Source organism: Muntiacus reevesi, chromosome 13 (assembly GCF_963930625.1).
Source record: "Muntiacus reevesi chromosome 13, mMunRee1.1, whole genome shotgun sequence".
Classification (NCBI taxonomy): Eukaryota; Metazoa; Chordata; class Mammalia; order Artiodactyla; family Cervidae; genus Muntiacus; species Muntiacus reevesi.
This window is the reverse complement of record NC_089261.1, coordinates 14,599,220-14,620,836: the sequence shown is the minus strand read 5'-3', so window position 1 is coordinate 14,620,836 and position 21,617 is coordinate 14,599,220. Positions and strand designations below refer to the sequence as shown.

The 21,617-nt window shown below is 41.5% G+C and overlaps 1 protein-coding gene across 2 annotated transcripts in view; it reads left to right on the top strand.

Moving 5' to 3' along the window:
* The window catches only part of MED13L (mediator complex subunit 13L), a 291,272-nt gene that overhangs the window by 248,137 nt on the left and 21,518 nt on the right, over positions 1 to 21,617 (top strand). Inside the window, exons 15-23 of one of the 2 annotated variants that reach the window (XM_065904933.1) lie at positions 4,620 to 4,837; positions 5,323 to 5,528; positions 9,685 to 10,622; positions 14,352 to 14,531; positions 15,138 to 15,361; positions 17,181 to 17,373; positions 17,961 to 18,387; positions 19,147 to 19,366; positions 20,434 to 20,622. In XM_065904933.1, coding sequence (XP_065761005.1) covers positions 4,620 to 4,837; positions 5,323 to 5,528; positions 9,685 to 10,622; positions 14,352 to 14,531; positions 15,138 to 15,361; positions 17,181 to 17,373; positions 17,961 to 18,387; positions 19,147 to 19,366; positions 20,434 to 20,622 — 2,795 coding nt within the window. Of the gene's footprint in view, positions 1 to 4,616; positions 4,838 to 5,322; positions 5,529 to 9,684; positions 10,623 to 14,351; positions 14,532 to 15,137; positions 15,362 to 17,180; positions 17,374 to 17,960; positions 18,388 to 19,146; positions 19,367 to 20,433; positions 20,623 to 21,617 lie in introns of both variants that reach the window. The other variant, XM_065904932.1, reaches the window with a different exon arrangement.

The window sequence follows — 21,617 nt, the reverse complement described above, 5'->3', positions numbered from 1 at the left end:
TTTTTAAGAAATTAAGAGACCCATTTAAATTTGATGTCTTTTTCCTTTTGTTTTCAAATTAACTTTCCTGGTTTAAAATATGAAAAAATGTTTTAGGTTTGTTTTTCTAATAGTCCTTTCCTAGTAGGACAAAGGCTGCACAGTGGTTTTCAGAGTGGTATTCTGCTACAAGAGCTTGTGTAGAATGTTTCGATTTTCATAAATTTAATTCATACAAGGGTAATGAATATTTGTTTTCTATGGTCCTTTTTATGATTGATAATGAAGATTTTGTGTTTCGTTAAAGAGATAAGCTAGTTTTATTATGTATGTGGATGAGAAACTTCCTTTTTTTCCTAGGAAACATTATTTTGCAAGAGAGAAGAGAGTCAAGGTTGCTTATATGGGTACTCTGGAACTGAAACAGTTCCATTGCAAATCATTCTTTAATACCTTCTCATTAACTTCAGCTGGTAATGAGAACAAATTGAGGGGAAAAACCACCATGTCATAGGGATGAGTCAAAAAGTTTTATGAACCTATAAATGTACTGCTGATTTACTCAAATGTAGAAGTGTGAAGTATACAGTGATTGGATTTTGACAGCTTTAGTGGATCCATAGCTTTTTAAAATATGCAAAGCTTTCTCAAGCATGACATGTATGAAAATGAATAATGATAGCCAGCCAGTTGCTGTAGTTTTTTTAATTAAACATTTTTCTTTTTTTATTACTCTGCACTGCAGAATTTTACAAACATGAAACTCACAGATTACAAGAAACATTATTAAAGTAGATTCATCTGGAATAAGGCAGATGAATGAATTCTTCCCTTGCATTTAACCAGTTGCTGTGCTTTTTTTTTGACACTTTGATATGTAATCATGTTAGATGTTAAAATGTCTGATAACTTGTCCAAGATTATTCACTCACAAACCACCCTACTAGTTAGTGTCATTGCCAGTAGAGAATATGGTGTACTTTCTCTTTTTTCTATCACTTCTGTTCCAAAAGGAATTGCTTCAGTAAGAAGCTACTCAGAATTTTATGATAAAGTACAGGTTATAAGAATTAATAAATTTGAAATATTGCAAAAATATTGGCATCAGGAAAATACAGATAAACAAGAGTCAGAGGATCTTATTAACATGTCAAAGTATGTGTGTGTGGGGGGGGGGACATATACATAGTATTTCCTCCAAAGATGCGACAATGAAAATAGCATGGCAAGAAGCTCTTAATTTCTGCAGTAGCTTATTGTACATCGAAGTGGAAAGATAGCATTTAATGTCTACAATAGCAGCACCACCCAACACAAGTACAAGGGAAGCCACAAATGAGATTCACATAAGGTAATTTTAAATTTTCTATTAGTTGCATTTAAAAGTAAAAAGAACCCTGTGAAATTAATTTTAATAGTTTATTTTATTTAACTCAGTGTATCCAATACATCATTTTTATATGTCATCAGCATAAAAATACTGAGTTTTTTTATATTACATTTTTATATTAACTCTTTGGAATCCAGATACCTTTTACACACCAGCATCTCTCAGGATGGATGCTGAATGCTTTTGAATGCTCCATAGCCATGTGGCTAGTGGATCCTGTATTGCACAGCATAGGTCCATAATTACTCATTTGCATATGTAATAATGGAGAAAGCACCATATAGTAACAGTGAGATTTAATTTAGCATCAAGTCTGTGTTAAGTAAGTATTGTTACATTAATTAAAATGAAAGGTTTCTCTTGGGTTTTATTATAAACCAGTCACATGAATTATCTTGGAAAGCATGTCAGTTTGAAGTATGAGACTTTCAGGAGGCAAAATGAAAGAGTTGGACTTTTGCATTGACTTTTTATTCTACAAGAGCGCTTACTATTTGTAAGGGACGAATACTGAGAACTTTCTTAGTGATGATGCTTCTGTTGGGAGGCTTGGGTCTTCTGCATAAATACTTGATATACAGGATAGGAAATGGAGGGTTTCCTGAATGGTGAGTTCCTGCTGAAGGGCAGCAGGTCTTGAGGACAGGGAGGGATGAGTAACTGGAGCTTTGTGGGTAAGACTCTTAAACTCCAGTCCCTCCTGGTAGCTGTTCTCACACTCACTTTAGTCATTTTATGGGAAGAAAATTGAACAGGCAATTCTACTACAGGCAATATTTTTCTACTTTAGAGGACCAGAATGTTTCTCTAGGTTTCTGTTTTCTTTCTACCTTAACCTACTTTGAGTTCAGTTCCCTATTTTTCATCTCAAAACTTTTTAGGGTCATTTCAGGAATTTCCTGTGACTGAATAGCATTTTCCATCTTTTTCTAATCAAACCAAAATTAGGAGGGAGGACTAATTATTGCTGACTCTCACTACTTTCTGAGTATTTAGATGGACCTGGCAAACTGTTCACTTCTGTGCATACCTTATCTCATTTAACGTGCACAAAAAATATGAGGGAGATATTATTCCCATTTTGTAGATGAGGAAATTAAAACTATAGAGAGGCTGCAAGTCTTCCTGAATAGCTCATAATGAGAATGGTGAAGACTGCTTTTTAACATAAATCTCTGGCAAGTGGAATATCATTTTATCCATACTTTTTGTCTGTGTTCTCTCTTACCTTTGACAAAAATGATCAAAGTGGCTGAGGCTTGGCAAACTGAGATATATAACTGTGTTCAGTAGCATCGAAGAAATTGAGGAGCCCTAAATGGCAAATGCCTTTTTTACATTTCTCAGAGAAAATTTGAAAACAAATTTAATAAAATAATTTTGAGATAACATTTTTGTACCATAGCTTGAATACTTAATAAATTAAGAAAGGGCTGTGTTTAAGTTCATTGTCATTTTAACTCAAAGTGAATTTATATAGTTTTGTTATTTTCCAGATATCTGCTTTGTTGATTAAGTTCTGTAATGTAATAGGAGTTTGAAGATTTTATGACGCAGACACGTGTTTTAAAACACTCTACTTACAAATTAATTTTATAATTTACATTGAACAGTAGCTTCTCTTTGGCTTAGGAAAAGGAATAGGGACCAAAGGTTAAAGGTGATGAATATATTTCAAGAATAACCTATTTTTCTGTATTTAAGTTTTTAGTCTTATTTTAAAGATGTATTGGTTTGGTTGCTGCTGCATCTGAAGACCTGTTTTTCAGCAGCAGGACTTATCAACTATATAATCTCTCCAGTGGTTCTATGATAGTTTCTGGCTTGGCTTGTATCCCTAATACTGTGAATTGTTATATGGTGTTAGGGTCAAATACTATTACAGCAAGAAAGTAACTTGAAGATCATCTTGAGAGTTTTACAATAGGTTTTCTTCTTCATTTCTCTCTTTTTAACTTTTTTTCTGTAGCAGCAGCAGGTACTGTTTTGTCAAACGAAATCTTATACAGAATTCTATTATAGAAGTTAAGTAGAAGTGGAGCTTCTCTAATGGAAGTAAAAGTTGAGATCTGAAACCCTGCTTATTGGCCTTTTTTGCCCCTTGTTGGTCCCCGAGGCCAGGAGAGGGTAAATTATTCAGGATTATATAAATAACTAGGAAACATGGTAAAAATCGTCTAATCCAGAGGTTCTCACCCTTTTCTGCTCCAGAGGGTGGAGGCGTTCCGCTCCCTCCATGAACAAAGGGAAGAAAGCAAGCCTAATGAGAATCATACTCCTAGCCAAACCTTTCCTTCTAGATGAAGAAACTAGGCTCGGGGGGAGGAAGTGAGCGGCACGCAGCAGCGCTGTGGTGGGAGCCCCTGAGTCGGGGCTGGCCCACCGCTGCTTCTCTGTACAACTCAGCCTCAGGCATGAGCTGGGACAGAGCACAGGGCAGCTCCTCTTCACTAAGTTCTGATTCAGTGCTGTAAGTCGTGTTAACATCTGTTCAGTAGTTACAGTAAACTATACCACTGTAGACAGTAGTTACAGTTTAAATGTTGAAGTTGCTAGAAAGAGCAGTGTGGTTGAGAACTGGGGAGTTAGATGTTTCCAGATTACTGGTTTAAACTTGCGTCTCCAAATATGCAAATACATTTGCTATACAGGGCACCCCCTAGTGGCCAGATTTCACAACCACAACTTGCATTGCATCCCATACACCTGTGCTTCAAGAATCAGTGCCTTAAAGAGACACTGGAAGTGATGATGGTTAACCTCAGGTATATAACAATGAGTTTTTTAAAAAAAGGTTGAGAGGCACTGTTCTAAATATTACTTAAAGGATAATTTTTCCCCAGTTGATTTTCAATAAATTGTCTTTTGTTCTAGATACGATTATTAATCCTGACTATGAAGTTTCATTTCCTTAGATTTTTCAGGATATCAATTGTGGGGGGGGGGGGAGTATGTTTATGTAGACTTTGTTCACATAATTAATGTGAAGCCAAATTATAAAGCGTCAAGAGGACAGTTGTAAAGATTCAGCAAAGGCTAATTTTCCGCTGAAAATTTTCCTAATTTTCTTCTTAGGAACTTCTATTATTAGTACTCTATTATGTAACGGATATGCCCATTCAGTCAACATTATTTCTGATGCCAACTAGGGGGCCTGATTATGGGATTATGGGATTATGGGATTTTTTTTTTTTTTAAGTCAGGCCCGTTAAAAATTTTACTTTCTTATTTATTTATTTATTTTTAGCAGTTGCAGACTTGCAGAGGATGTTCCCCACCCCTCCTTCTTTGGAGCAGCACCCCGCATTTTCTCCTGTGATGAATTATAAAGATGGGATCAGCTCAGAGACAGTGACAGCATTAGGCATGATGGAAAGCCCAATGGTCAGTATGGTTTCAACACAGCTCACTGAATTCAAGATGGAAGTGGAAGATGGATTAGGAAGTCCCAAGCCAGAGGAAGTAAAGGTAAAGGTACAAAGACATGCATGCATGCTCAGACTCTCAGTCATGTCTGACTCTGTGCAACCACATAAACCACAGCCCATCAGGCTCCTCTGTCCGTGAGATTCTCCAGGCAAGAATACCCAGGAATTGAACCCACATCTCTTACATCTCCTGCATTAGCAGACGGACTCTTTACCACTAGCACCACCTGGGAAACCCATACAAAGACAGGGTGATTTTAAAGCACACTTTTCTACAACTTCTTTAAAGTAGTATTGTCTGTATGCAATAATATATACATATGTTCCTAAGGGTTCTCTGAATTAGACCATGTGGTATGTCACTTGGCATATTAGTGTCTTTTGATTAATTGAAAATGTTGACATTCACATTTTTTCCATTGATGAGATAAGAGAAATAGTGAATTGCAGTCATTTTTGTTGCTGTTTTGGTATGTCCTCAAGTTGTTTACCAGCTTGATCACCAACCCCACTTTGTTGTCACAGGACTTTTCGTACGTGCACAAAGTTCCAACTTTTCAGCCTTTTGTGGGATCCTCCATGTTTGCTCCACTGAAGATGTTGCCGAGTCAATGCCTGCTACCTCTGAAGATTCCTGATGCCTGTCTGTTTCGGCCTTCGTGGGCAATCCCTCCTAAAATTGAGCAACTGCCCATGCCACCTGCAGCCACTTTCATTAGAGATGGCTACAAGTATGTACTGGGATTGTGTCAAGTCGCCTGCCATATTTAATAGGATTTTTATCATTTAACCTAAGTATTTACTTTACATGATGACAGCATTTCATTTGAAACTTTTTCGGCCATTCATGTTTTTGTGCATATTCTTTTGTGTTGAAAATATTATTTTCTAAACTAAATTTCATATATACGGGAAAATTGAGTTATTTGTGTAGAGAACCATGGTGTTTATGGTCATTCAGTGTCAAATCAGAGTCTGTCACAGAACCATGCAGTAGATTGGAGTGGGTAATATTTTTAGGGTGATGGTGGTAAGTACTTTGCTATATGTACGTTGATGATTTTATATATGTTTACTTAAGGCACTTTAAGGTTAAGTATTCATATGCTAATTTCTGTTGCTGACCCCATGTCAAGAAATCAGCAATAGAACAGTGCTATGATATGGGGGAGGGAAAAGGAAGTATTTATCATAGCTTGTACGTATTTCATACTGTCCGCAAATAATTTTGACTTCAACAATGCAGAATTAGTTTTCCCTTTGATAATTTCTTAATAACATAATGTAAATACTATAAAGTAAAAGGCCACAAACTCAAATGCCTGTCAGGACCAAGTAAGCAGTATGTGGATGGAGTGGTCTGGGTCCAGCAAAACACTAGGCACTGCTGATACTCAAGTGTCACTGTAGGGGCAGTGGGGGCGAATGGGGTCAATAATAGACTGTTTGAGAGTATGTATTGCCCCCTTTAAAGGGACTTTTTTTTTTTTTTTTTTTGCTGTTCAACCAGAGGGAGTTGTTCAGGCAGGAATGTGAGAGATGTTAATGTGCATTCCCTTTTTAAAAATATTGATAGTTGGGAATTCCCTGGTAGTGCAGTGGTTAGGAATCGGCACTTTCCCTGTGAATGGCCTGGGTTCAATCCCTGGTCAGGGAACTAAAATCCTGCAAGACATGTGCCCTCTCCCCACACCAAAGAAAAAATTGTTGACAGTTAATTCGGAGCTACATTACTAAAGCTAAGACAAATTTATGCTGTAGGTCCAGTCTGTGGGCTACTTTCGTGACCTCGTATAGAAATCATCTTGATGAAATCAACTTTAATTTTACAAGCAGGCTTTATGCTTATGTTTGTGTAAAGTCTGTATTGAAATGAAAAACTGTGACTGCGAAGTACTTTAAAATAACCTTAGACTTGGAGAAGTACATGAAGTCATAGGATTCAAATTCCTGCCTCTTTTGTTTAGTCTCTGTATGACCTTAAGGGACCATTTTACCTAGGTCTTCTCCTCTTGTAAATTGAGTTTCAGGCACAAGATTTTTGAATTGCTCTGAGAACTAATGGTTGTGGAAGCAACATGCCACCGACAGTATAAATGTGTGTGCCCAGAAGCACTCTGTGGGGCAGGGTCTGGCTTATTCTCGGTTGCCTTTCTCCAGCTGTGTCCCAGCTTGCTTCATCTCAGACTGGTCCCACATGGCTGGAGCAACTGGCACACCGTGGGTGAGCATGCCGCTCACAAGCAGTGTCACCGCTTCAGAAGCCATTCCACAGCTTAGCCTCTTACACACACAGGCTCCTCGAAACAGTAACACACAACCCTTTGCTGCATGATAGTTTCTGTAACAGATAATTTAGATCATTGTTTAGGTCTATTAAATCTGTTGTCTGCCACCCCAGAGATTCTTAGTATTCTAAACTGGCACTGTTAACAGAACTTTCTGGGATAAAGTAAGTGTACCTGCACCTTCCAGTGTGGCACCCACTACCCTCGTGTTGTAGCTAGGCACGTGGCTCGTTGAGACCAAGACTGAATCTAAGTTCAGCACATGGGGCTGGTGGTTCCCTTACTTCGTGGACTGCACAGTTGTGGACTGTGGGAAGTCCTCCTGCTGTGGTCTCCATCAGTGTGTGTGTGTGTGTGTGTGTGTGTGTGTGTGTGTGTGTGTGTGTGTGTGTGTGTGTGTGTGTGTGTGTGTGTGTGTGTGTGTGTGTGTGTGTGTGTGTGTGTGTGTGTGTGTGTGAAGTCCTCCTGCTGTGGTCTCCATCTGTGTGTGTGTGTGTGTGTGTGTGTGTGTGTGTGTGTGAAGTCCTCCTGCTGTGGTCTCCATCTGTGTGTGTGTGTGTGTGTGTGTGTGTGTGTGTGTGTGAAGTCCTCCTGCTGTGGTCTCCATCTGTGTGTGTGTGTGTGTGTGTGTGTGTGTGTGTGTGTGAAGTCCTCCTGCTGTGGTCTCCATCACCGTGTGTGTGTATCTGTGTGGGAAGTCCTCCTGCTATGGTCTCCATCACCGCGTGTGTGTTTGTTAGTTGCTCAGTTGTGTCTGACTCTTTGTGATCCCACGAACTGTAGCATGCCAGGCTCCTCTGTCCATGGACTTCTCCAAGCAACAATACTGGCGTGGGTTGCCATGCCCTTCTCAGAGAATCTTCCCGACCCAGGGACTGAAGCCTGGTCTCCTGCCCCGCAGGCACTCTTCACTGTCCGAGCTGCAGGAGGCCCTCCCGCTTTGCCGCAGACTCACCAGCACGCTCTTGATGCCGCTTTGCCGCAGACTCACCAGCATGCTCTTGATGCCTCTCATACTTGCCATGCACTGGCTTTTCTTCCTCTTTTTATTTTCACTGTTGCATATCCAGCAGCTAGCATGGGGTTGGTTGCTCCTCAATTCATTTTTCTTGAATGGGAAAAGTCAGGTTCCTATATACGATAAACCATTTTACTGCCTCGGGAGCAATTTAATTATTTAGGTTTTCAGTTAATCGTTGTAGTTCCCTTTCTGATCTGAACTGCATAATCATTTCAGAGTTTTGTTGAACAGGAAAATTTGAAAGGAGTCCAATTAGAGTAAAGATCATTATTACACACTTACCGTTTTGCTCTCTGAGATAGCAGTGATTGCTGATCAGGGTTTCTGGGTCACTCGTTATCTGTACTCAAAGACACCACTGTGCCTCAGATTGAACATTTCTCTGCAGAACCTGATTCGGATTTTCAGGTTGGTAGGTTAGGCATAGCTAATTAAAAATCAGAAGAAAATGATTCAAAGAGCCATTACTTTAAGACATTCTTCTTTCAAATTATAAGTGAATGAATATGTACTTTATTGGAAGAACATTAGTTTAAGCACAGTATTAATAGAAGAATTTTAAGCATTTAAAAATCTTATTTCTTTTGATATCTTCTGATTGGAAAGAATGATCCCAGTCTTTTTTATGGGTGCCTCTGAGAATGTAGAGCAAGAACATTTTATTACAGTGAGAACATTGTGGACACTGTTTTGTCTTCTTTGTGGCTGTTCCAGACAGAAGTCACTGCTTATGAGAAAACAGCACAGTGTGATTGTCTCTGGGAATTCAAAATCATGGTGCTGTTTTGCATAGCATACGGAAAATAGAAAGTGAACTGCAGTTGCCTACCACAGAAACCCGTTAGCGGTTTGGACACTGATGTAGGATGTATACTTACGTGCAGTGACCTAATTAACACTAAGTTCTCGGCAGCATGTGTAACCTTGTTGTTAATTGTAATATATGACTGGCCAGTGGGTTCCTCAAATAGAATTCCCTCGTGGTCACTCATTACGATAAAAATGCTAGCTAGATAGGATTGCGTTTTTTGGAAACTAGAAAAATGTTAAATTTTCATGTGCCTTTGATTATAACTACTGTAGAATCATATGTAGATTATAGCCTCAGAGAACAAGTACACTGGCAGACTTTCAGTCTCAAAAAAGGACAAAATTGTAATTGCAAATTAGATGGGAATTTCATCTATGGTCTTCTAGCTAATTTGGCATCTGAACTCATGTGTTAAAGTTCTATTTAGTAGTTAGAGTTTTTCAGAACTACTTTGTCCAAACCCAGCGTCATGTTTTCTTGTTAAAAATAGTAAAAGTTTCCTCAAAAGATGAAGAGGAGGCTTGCTGAAGTGTGGACTGAGTGGAAGGGCAATGCTATATTGAATTATTCATCATACCTTGCTGCTTGCTTTTCCACACACTTCAATGACTCCTTTGAATCCCTTAAAAAAAAAATATAGAAACTGAAATAAACCGAGCGATAGCATGCATAAGAAAGAAATGGCCGGGCCAGGCTGGGGTGCTGAGGCGCGTGTCCGGCACCCGGGACCTGCCCCCTCTTCTCACGCGGTGCCGTCTCTCTTGCAGCAATGTGCCTAGTGTCGGGAGCCTGGCAGATCCAGATTATCTGAACACGCCACAGATGAACACGCCGGTGACGCTCAACAGCGCTGCCCCAGCCAGCAACAGTGGAGCAGGAGTTTTACCGTCCCCAGCAACCCCTCGCTTCTCTGTCCCCACACCACGAACCCCCAGGACCCCAAGGACTCCTAGAGGAGGGGGCACTGCCAGTGGCCAGGGCTCTGTGAAGTATGACAGCACAGACCAGGGCTCACCAGCCTCCACCCCCTCTACCACCCGGCCTCTCAATTCTGTGGAGCCCGCCACCATGCAGCCAATCCCCGAAGCCCACAGCCTCTATGTCACCCTGATTCTTTCGGATTCTGTGATGAACATCTTTAAAGACAGAAACTTTGACAGCTGTTGCATCTGTGCCTGCAACATGAACATCAAAGGGGCGGATGTCGGGCTCTACATCCCCGATTCTTCCAACGAGGACCAGTACCGCTGCACCTGTGGGTTTAGCGCGATCATGAATCGCAAACTTGGTTACAATTCGGGACTCTTCCTGGAAGATGAGTTGGATATTTTTGGGAAGAATTCTGACATTGGTCAGGCTGCCGAAAGGCGTCTAATGATGTGTCAGACCACCTTCCTTCCTCAGATGGAAGGAGCCAGAAAACCCCAGGAGCCACCAATAAGCCTTCTCCTCCTCTTGCAGAACCAACACACACAGCCTTTTGCTTCACTGAGTTTCCTAGACTACATTTCCTCCAACAGTCGCCAGACCCTTCCCTGTGTGAGCTGGAGTTACGACCGGGTGCAAGCAGATAATAATGATTACTGGACGGAATGCTTTAATGCCTTGGAGCAGGGTCGGCAGTATGTGGATAATCCCACGGGCGGCAAAGTGGATGAAGCCCTGGTGAGAAGCGCCACTGTGCACTCTTGGCCTCACAGCAACGGTAGGTTTCCCAGAATACAGATTTACTTTGAGAACTGTCTTGGTGTAACAATAACTTGCACACTTGCCTTTATGTGACAAAATTTTAAATTTTATTTCTTAAAAAATAGACACAACTGAAGTGAGAGCTATCTTGAAATTCGAAATTTAAGGATGGGGAAATGTTTCATGTTGAAACACATTTGGAGAAGAGTAATTATGTTGTAGGATAAAAGTCATCGGGATCAGCGGTCCCTGTCCTTTTTGGCACAAGAGACCGGTTTCATGGGAGACAATTTTTCCACGGACCAGGAGAATATGAGTGATGGGGAGTGGCTGTAAATACAGATGAAGCTTCACTTGCTTGCTTGGCTCTCACCTGCTGCTGTGCGGCCCAGTTCCTAACAGGCTGCGAACTGGTACTGGTCTGTGGCCCAGGGATTGGGAGCCCTGATCTAGATTATACAGACTGGTAATCTTTACACCCTTTTGGGTCAAGTTTCCATGATACTTCTTCCAGGAAGCTTTCTGTCCATTTACAGAATGCTTTCTCTTGCCTCTGGTTTTCCAGTATTTTGTGTCTCTGGTAACAGTAATCACACTTTACTTTATGTTGTGGCTCCTGGGGCATGTCACTGTCTTAAAAAAACTCCAGATGATAAATGTTTTTGGAGTTTGGCTCTAAGAGTGCCGAGCACCTGACTGTTACCTCTTCTTTATTCATTCTCAGTCTATGCTGTGATGTGTCCTGGGGGAAAAGTGGTGAATGAAAGAGACAAGGTACCTGCCCTCAGGGACTTTCTAATCTATTTTGGAAAATGACATGAATCACATAATTACACAAATAAGCATATAACTGCAAACCATTATAAGTGATGAAAGCATGGGGTGTCAGAGGACACTTCCTTGAAGAAGCAGTGATATTTGAGATTGCAACACTGGGTACAGGGTAGGGTGGCAAGCGTGGAGGGCCAGAGTTAAGTAGGGTGTGGGGCCTTCAGAGAAGCCCAGAGGCCAGCAGGGCTAGACTGTCAAGAGCCTTTGGGGACACGCTGGGCCCTGGGTCTTCAGATTTAGCAAGTCCTTGATGGGCTATGAAGAGACAGTGCCATCAGATTTGTGTACTCAGAAACAGTGGACTCTGACTGGAGTGTGGACTGAGGATTAGAAAATGGCAAGAGGGGATTGGAGGACACTGAGAAGTTCCTGCAGCAGATGAAAGAAGAACCAGTAGCTTGGCTTAGTGTCCTAGCATAGGAGATGGAAAAGAAGTGGAAACAGTCACGGGACGTTTGGGAGGTATTATGGCGGGACTTGGTGTAATGCATTGGGTTTGGGGGATCAGAGAGAGTGAGATATTAAGGAAAACACCCAGGTTTGTGACTTGTACACCTGGACAGACAGTGGCATGTTGGTCAAAGATGAGTGTTCTGGGGAAAGACTAGGTCTGAAGGTCATAATTGAGTTTGGGAAGTTTTAAAGATCTCCTTTGAGATGTCCAGGTGGACACTTGGGACTTTATGGTGTGGAGCTCAGGGGTAGGGGAGTGGACGGCACATGGATGATAGCCCAGGTCAGGGCGTGGTGAAGGAGGAGGGCTCACTGAGGAGGAAGCAGGTATGGAGCCAGAGGAGGGCCTGCATTTGCTGCATTCTGCTGTGTACCCAAGCTCCACCAAGAGACTGGTCAATAGGCATTCAGTAAGCCAGGCTTTTAAGATAAGTATTAAACAGGTCTTGTGACCACAGTGAGAGCTGTTTGTGGGATCAGAGGCCAAGCTGGAGGGGTTCTATGAATGAAAGAAACATAGACCCTACTTTTGGAATCATCCTCAGTCTTGCAGAGGAGAAGGTTATGTAAGCAAGGAGACTTCTGGGAGGTAGAGACATCTGAGAAAATATTTCAAGGGTTATACTCATTTTTGTAACTCCTTAGGTTTAAGTACAGTGCCTTATACTTAGCAGTCCTTGGATTAATGACTGCTGCATGAATTTATGAATTAAAGTCTTTCCCCTAAAGAATTATGGGTGATTATCTTACGTGGTTTCTTTTATTAGATAGTGGCCTTCAGATAGAAAAGCAGTCTGGGTGGGTGGATGAGTAGTGTCATCTTTGGATATGAAGAATAGCATGTTTTATTGCAGATGAGATGTGGGTTCTAAATTGAGCTGCTGAAAGTACCAGACAGATTGTGTAAACAAATGATGTGGAGAGCCAGCTTTGCAAAAAAGCAGTGTCCTTCCACAATATCCTTTCTGTTTTCTGTGCACAGGAATAGAGTTCACAAAGAATTGCCTCTGCTTTTATTTTTCTTTAACCTGTAACTCTCTTGGTCTGTCATTTTTCCTACACTGGGTAGAGCCATGGGTACAGGAAGTACTTTACTTTTTTCTTTACTGTGAGAAGAAAAAAAGCACAGGCTTGAAGATAGAGGCAGTTAATCCTGCTGCAGCCTCAGGCAGGCAGCAGAGTGTCTGAAGGAGAGACAGCGCCTCGACTCCCACAGGCGGTGGGCATCTAGCAATGTAGTGGTCTTAGTCCCAGACTTGTCAGATAGTCTTCCAGTTTTTCAAGAGAAGCTGGAAATCCAGATTTGTGTATGAAATTTCCTGAGAAGTCTGTTTCAGATTGAAAAATGAAAACAAAACCTCTGTGCCATCAATTTGCAACCCGTGTTTGCTTTGAGGACACACCTGAGAATGTCTTCAGACCCTTAAGCACCCTGTGTTCCAGGTTCAGTTCGTAAATAGGTCACAGGTTTCCATCTGTGCCGCCGTCCTCATCAGCTGGAGAAGAGGAAAGGAAAGGTCTGCAGGTTCATAGCTGACCACCTCCAGCTTCAGTACTTCTTTCTTCAGATCTTTTAGGGAATTTGATGAACATTATAGACCCTCTCTCTGCCCACTGGGAAGAAATACACCTGTGTTCATGCAGGCCCGTGCAGTTTGGGGAGAGTTTCAGAGGTTTTCACGTTTGAGGTTAAGGAGTCCTCCTGCTAGCAGGAAGAATGTGCGTTCTGAAACCGTGACTCCCCAGCTGTCCTAAGCTTCTTTTTAAATTCCTTTTTCCCACTCATCATATAATCAGATAAACATTAATATTTGTAAACAAAAGTAATTAAGAAACTGGACTTCCCTGGCCATCTAGTGGTTAAGAATCCACCTGCTAGTGCGGGGACTCGGGTTTGCTCCTCGTCCAGGAGGATCCTGCCTGCCATGGGGCCACGAGGCTGATGCGCCGCAACCGCTGAGTCTGCACTCCAGAGCCTGCAAGCCGCAGCAAGAGAAGCCACTGCAGTGAGAAGCCCACACACTGCAACTAGAGAACAGCCTCCTCCTGTTCACTGCAACGAGAAACCTGCACATAGCAACAAAGGCCCAGCATAGCCATACATGCATAAATAACTTTCTCAAAAGTAGTTAAGAAACTAAAAGTAATTATGAAGCAATCATTAAGAAATTTTTGCAGCTCTCTTATGAATACCCTTGGAAACAGGTCTGTATGGTTTTAAAAAGTCAGACCTATTCACCTTTCCACTTTTAGGCAGTTCTATAGTTAGCCTTGATTATATAGAATAACCTTATTTCCCCTTTTATTATTTTCAATAATAATAAAATTTATTATTTACTAAGTATTTTAGAGTCTACCGTAAGTAGACTCTGCTGCTAGTGACGTCTCTGCATGGCCTGTCGCTGAGGTCGTGCCCACCCGCCTTGACGGTTCCTGTCCTGTTCTGTCACTTCTCTTGCAGTGCTGGACATCAGCATGCTGTCCTCCCAAGACGTGGTCCGCACGCTGCTGTCTCTGCAGCCCTTTCTCCAGGACGCCATCCAGAAGAAGCGCACGGGCAGGACCTGGGAGAACATCCAGCACGTGCAGGGGCCACTCACCTGGCAGCAGTTCCACAAGATGGCAGGACGGGGAACCTACGGTAGACCTTTCTCGCTGTTGACAGTCTTTCGGATTTTTTCTTCCGTGAAAAGAGCAGCTTTAGTTACTGTCAAGTCCTTCCTTCGCTGACAAAATAGAATCTTTTCCCTCCTGACTACTAAATTTTATAATCTCCTGTTTTCCAATAGTCAGTTTTGGAGATAATGTTTCTTAATGTCTTTGGCATAATCAAGGTCAATGGGGCAAATAATGCCCAACTAGACTATTTGTTAGAATCTCCTCTTCCCAGTCCTCACTGCTGTTTCATCTGGATGAACCTCTGAACTAGTTCTGGCAGCTTCTTTGTAGTCAGGACCATAGTGCTTGTCTTAGAGGAAGATAGATATTTTTGTTTCGAGAACTAACACTACCTGCTCTAGTCTGCACTCACTGAACCTTTATAAGCATGTTCTGACTCATTTAATTGAAGTTCTTCATCAGGGGCCATTTAATTAGAGGATTTGAAGACTACTTTTAAGAGTATCATGTCAGCCTGCAATAAAATGTCTGATGCCAGAATTAAGACGAATCGCCAGAGAATTCGCAGTTGTGGAGGTAGGGGGAGAAGGACTCGCAAGAGCTTTCCTAAACTGCAGTCTTGTTTTAGGTTCTGAAGAGTCTCCTGAGCCACTGCCCATCCCCACCCTGCTGGTAGGCTACGACAAGGACTTCCTCACCATATCGCCATTCTCCTTGCCGTTTTGGGAGAGGCTGTTGTTGGACCCATACGGGGGCCACCGTGATGTTGCCTATATTGTGGTGTGTCCAGAAAATGAGGCCTTGCTCGAAGGAGCCAAAACTTTCTTCAGGGACTTGAGCGCTGTATATGAGGTGAGAAAGACACGAGAGGTGAGAGTCATCTGATGCAGGTCCTCAGATTATTTCTAGTTGTGACTAAATTTTAAAGTATAAATACCTTCAAAATAGATCTCCAGGAAAATTTGCACATATTTGGAGGATGAAGAAAAGGATAAGTTGGCAAGTTTTTCAGGAAGTACATTGTTTTCCCATCATAGCTTTATATGTTATTAGATTGAAAAGATTTTCCTCTACCAGCCTTACTACACATCTTAAAATCCCATCAGCTGTTTTTTTCCCCATTTATGTGCTTGAGTTTAAAAGGACTACTCACCGGGGGATAGTGGTTGTTCGGAAGATGAACTTTACAAAAACAAAGCACATCTACTCTTGGGGGTGGGAGGGAATTCCTGAAAACAGTATAAAAATGTTTAGCTGGAAAATTCCTGAATCATATAGAAGTTTAATGACTCATATCCCTGTTATGTTTTATTTAAACATCTTAATACTCAGTTTTGGTACAGATTAATAATGTAATAACCCTAGTAATGTTAGATAATTTTGTATATTTAGTATATAAAGTCCTGTTACTTTTGAAAAATTAGAATCACACCTGTCTTTAAAGAGTTAGTGTACATTTCTTCTGCTAAAGTACATATACACAAGTTTTTGTACCTTATACTCCCAATTAATCTTCATATTTGATGAGAGTAAATGAAATTAGTGTTTATAAAGTGTTTGGAGCTGTGATATATTATAAGCATTACAAAAGTGTTTATTAAATAAGATGCCAAGTTGAATTTCAAAAATATTCCATAACAGAAATTGACCATCTATAAATGTATGAGTACACATGAAATGGTAAACTTACATGTTGCTTCAAAGAAAAGAGAAGACGCTTATGTCTGAAATAATGGCATCAATTAAGCCACTGAAGGAAATCCTTGGGAACAGTAATTTCTAAACAGTGCCTGGTCCATGATGCGTAATAATACTAAATCACAATTACCCTAATGCAGAAAACTTGTCTAAGCAATTTTAAAGCCCAGTCATTCTTTTGAATGAAGCTCTCAGTATAAGTTACAGAACTTAAAAGGATTACCTGATCACTTCAGAATTGCTCTTTTGGCAGTAATGCATACCTGCTTCAGAGGAGTGTACACTAGAGGATTTTTTAGGAGCTTGGTAAGCCTTCTGTTTATCAGCTCTAGTATGGGCTAGTTATATGGGCTCTCCTGCCAGTTAACATGTAGTTAAGTAGCTTACTTTTTGCAGATATATTGTATTCATTCTTTACCATAAGCACGCCTTTAATGTTCTGGAGGTTAATAATGGGATCTCATTGTGCTAAAACAACGATTTACTTTTAAAAAGTGGTCAACATGTCCACTGCTTTAGTGGCCTCTGCTCTTGGGGATCTCCAAATGTAACAGTGTAACAGGTGGCCCATAAAATGTTAGTGTTATCTTATGGGAGAACATCCAGAGTAGAGATTACTTAAGAGATTTCAGTGGACATATGTCTCCTCAGCCTTTGTAGGCAGGAATCGGGCTCTTTATTTGACCATTAGCAGTCAGGTAGCGCTCAGCAGTGTTCCCTTGTGTGGGAGGAGGTGCTTGGGGTGAAGAAGCCTTTATTTTTTTCTTCAGAAAGAACATTTTTCCTTAGAGAGGCTAGTCCAGGGTTTGGAGAGACAAGAGAGCAGATCAAATACGTTACTGGTCTGGTTGCATGTGGCAACGCTGAGAGAAGGAAGAGGCCTCCATGTGCATGTCAGGCGTCTCAGCGGCTGATGGTGCGCTCTGAGGAGGGAGGGTCCCTGTTCTGAGTGGGGTCTGCTGTGTTCTGTCAGATGTGCCGGCTCGGGCAGCACAAGCCCATCTGCAAAGTGCTGCGCGATGGGATCATGCGTGTGGGGAGGACCGTGGCGCAGAAGCTGACGGAAGAGCTCGTGAGCGAGTGGTTCAGCCAGCCCTGGGGCAGCGAGGAGAGTGACAATCATTCCAGACTCAAACTTTACGCGCACGTTTGCCGCCATCACCTAGGTAAAGGGGATTTACATGACAGAGTCAAATTTGAGATATGGAATAGCAGATTGTTTCCCCCTCCCCCATTCTTACCTGAAAAAATCCCATGGACAGAGGAGCCTGACAGGCTTCCGTCCATGGGGTCACAAAGAATCGTATGTGACCGAGCACACAATCTTTTTGTTCTAAGTAATTAAATGCTAGTTTTAATGTGCATATATATTCTTGAAAAGCTATTTAAAGTAGCCTAAAGAAGTCATATCTAGTTTACTCCACATTTCGAAAATGTAGCAGCATGATTTGGTATTAACTGGTTAATTTTAACCCAGATTCTCAAGAGAATCTTACACCTAGCTTATAAGGTGTTAAACACATAGGAGCATAATATACCATGATGTCTGTAGGTAGCCCCATGTTTACTTCCTGTATACAAGCTTGTCTGTATACAAGCTTGCGTTCCGGTGTGGAGATAGCATTTTGGGTGTCAGAACCAGAGTATTGCAGCCTGGAAGCATAGCTCTTCAGAAGGTGACTGTTCTGAGTGTCTGTGTCAGCCGGGCCTGCAGAACGTCCCTGAGGGCCCTTCTCTGTGTGTCCTCTTTCAGCACCTTACCTGGCCACTCTGCAGCTCGACAGCAGCCTGTTGATCCCACCTAAGTACCAGACCCCACCAGCAGCAGCACAGGCGCAAGTGCCACCTGGGAGCGCTGGGCCTTTAGCTTCAAATCCAGGCTCGGCCACACCCTCGGCGGGCAGTGCGTTTAATCCCACCTCCAACGGCAGTTCTCTGAACCCGGCTGCAAGCAGTTCCGCCTCTGGCTCCGCGGGGCCCCCGGTCTCCACATCCGCCTCTGCTCCCATCATCAACCAGATCAGCACTACCTCTTCCTCAGGATTCAGCGGTAGTGTCGGGGGGCAGAACCCCAGCACCGGGGCCAGCGCTGCAGAGAGAACGCAAGGGAACCTGGGCTGTGCTGGAGACAGCGAGCCCGGGCAGACCTCCTCGCAGCCCTCCCAGGACGGACAGGAAAGGTACGGTACTCTGACTGAGCCGAGTGGCTACGACTTGGACCCCTGGGCTACTCTTCCTCTCTGCCCCCAGCCCCCTCAACTTCACGCGTCTCTAAACCCAGTGAAGTGCTGTATTTCTATTCTTCCCCCAAGAAGGTAACAACTGTCAGTCTATAGTTCATGTTAAGAAATCTGAGAACTTCTTATAAACTTACTAGTAATTATTGTATTACTAGTATAATAGTATCTACTTACTAATTAATATACTTAGAGTAATTAATATTACTATTAATACTATATGAATATATGAATAATATTTCTCTGGTGTCTCAGATGGTAAAGAATCTACCTACAATGCAGGAGACCCAGGTTCAATCCCTGGGTTGGGAAGATGCCCTGGAGAAGGGAATGGCAACCCCTCCAGGATTCTTGCCTGGAGAATGCCATGGACAGAGGAGCCTGGTGGGCTACAGTTGGACAGAGTCCAACACGACTGAGTGACTAACATTTTCACTTTCAACCTCTTCGTATTAACATGACAGCATTATAAAACATCTTCGTAGAAGGAAATCATGGGAGTGAAAAGAGATCTCCCATTTTAGAGAAGCACATTGTCATTTTCCATCTATCTTGGTGCCAACTGACTTGGTTTGCCTTCATTTTGTTCCCATTTGATGTTGCATTTACTCTGTAATCACTGTCCAGGGAGTCAGTCTGCTCTGGAGTTGATGTATTTTTTATAATTTATGTTGCGCGTCTCATAAGTGACTCTGTTTGCAGTGTTACAGAAAGGGAGAGAATAGGAATTCCCACGGAGCCCGACTCTGCAGACAGCCAAGCCTACCCTCCCGCTGTCGTCATTTACATGGTGGACCCCTTCACTTACACTGCGGAGGAAGACTCCACTTGCGGAAATTTTTGGCTGTTGAGTTTGATGCGCTGCTACACAGAAATGCTGGATAATTTACCTGAGCATATGAGAAATTCTTTCATTCTCCAGGTAACTAACTGCAAGTTTATTTACTTTGTTGTTATTTTTATGAAAGTAAATACATTTTTTAAAAAATTGTATGTATATGAAAACAGAAAAATTATTCTTAATTCTACCTTTTAGATTCAGACATTATTAGTATTTTGATCTTTCTCTAACCTCTTCTCTGTGTTTGTTTACACAATTGAGATCATATTTTCATGTAATTTTTTTTCTACCATTTCACTGTTTTAGCAACCTAGTAATTGGGATTCTGTGCTTCCAGTGCCGGAGCCAGGTTCAGCCCCTGGTTGGGGAACTTGGGTCCCGAAAACTGCATAGCGTGACCAATAAATAAATGAATACTGCCATAATAAACATCTTTATGTGTAATCTCTCTTTGATAAAGATATGATAAATAATGCCAGATTCCTTTCCCAAAAGGTTATAGTTATTTACAGTTCTTTCAGGAGTGAATGAGCATGCTTTATTTCACTGCACCTTTGCCAACTTCATAGTGTAATAATTTTTTAAGCTTATAATTTAATAGGTGAAAAATGATGGGTGTTTAGATTTTTGTATTGCTGTCCGTTTTAACTCAAGTCATTTCTATAGAATTAATTTAAAGCTCCTGGAGTAGTTTGTTGATAGTTTTTCGTTGAAGTTTTGTGTCTCACATGATTAGACAATAATCCCAGTGATGCCATGCATATTAAGTGTATATGTGATAGAACTGAGAAATATATTTAAAAGCAAGTTTTAAAATTTGAGGGCATGGCAACAATAAATTGAGAATTTATCCCTAAAATGGGAACAGGGTAATTTCTAAGTGACAATGTAACTTGCCTAGCAGAGTGACACCCTTTCTTAAACTGCTGTTTTTGTAATATAAGACTTTGTGTCAAAAAAAAAAAAGAAAAAAAGACTTTGTGTCACTGAAAGGAATTAAGATTGGATTATATTATGTTTGGCATTTCTGTATTTTAAGACTAAAGTTGCCTCCCCCATTCAAATAAAGAATCAGACCATTTCCTTTTCCAGCTGCCTTGTTAGCGTATTAGATCTGTTCCCAGTCTTGTTTGTATTTGTGTCTGTAGATTGTGCCTTGCCAGTACATGCTGCAGACAATGAAGGATGAGCAAGTTTTCTACATTCAATACTTGAAGTCCATGGCATTTTCAGTGTACTGCCAATGCAGGCGACCTCTGCCTACACAGATCCACATTAAATCCCTCACAGGATTCGGGCCTGCTGCCAGCATTGAGATGACTCTCAAGAACCCGGAGGTAGGAGGCAGCAGGGCAGAAATTTGCAAAGACTCCTTTTATACTAAAGATGTAAGCCAGGAGAGTTACTTGCTAGTTCTGTCTTCTCCCTTTACATAAGAGTGGTAGATTGCTCTAATCCTTATGTTGAAATGGAGGAGGTAACTTCTCTGAACTTGTATTTTTTGAGAAAGGAGGCAAGCAAACTCCTGCTTTTTTCTTGATGTAAGACCTAAGGCAACAACACACTTATCCTTCTTACTTACTATTTTACTTATTAATGTTCAGCTTTCCTATATTTATTTTGCTCATTATTTTTTGGAAGCCGATCTGTGTCTTGAATCAGTCTCTACCTCTACCTCCCCCAGCTCTTTCCTCCTGGAGCAGCTGTTGTGTGTGTGTCCACTCTACATGGGCCGCTCACCTTCTGATGCTTCTCTTCCCCTGGTCTCTGTGCTTCTGGATGAATGTGTTTTCTCTCCATCTTCCTAACCCTGTATTCCACAGATGTGTACCTCCACAACACCAGGGCAAACGTTCTTTAAACAGGAGTTGTACACTGCTGTTGTTTTACTAGATCATCTTTTCCTGAAGACAGACGTACAGGGCAGTGTTGAGGACTTTCAGAGCCTTCAAATATCAATTCCACAACTTTTGCATGAAAAATTACCCACTAATAAGAGCCAGCAAACACAGCTTTACTGTTAGAGAACTTAATACCCAAAACTGCTAATTTTAGTTGGTAATGTTTGGAAAACTAAAAAAAAAAAAAAAGACAGCGTACTGCTTAATACCATGTTTGTTGTAACTTGTTCAAGTCAGCTTGGTCCCAAGGAGGGGAACTGCTGAGCTGACAGCTTACATCCACTCTGGGGTTATAGAAAAGTTCTGTCTTTGGCAATTTTAGGTTAGTTGGTTGAGTTTGTGTTTTTTTTACTTTGGTGAGCAAGTCATCTATTTTCTCTACTACTAGCTTTTTCTAGAATTGTAATAAATCTGTTTCTACTTCTTATTTG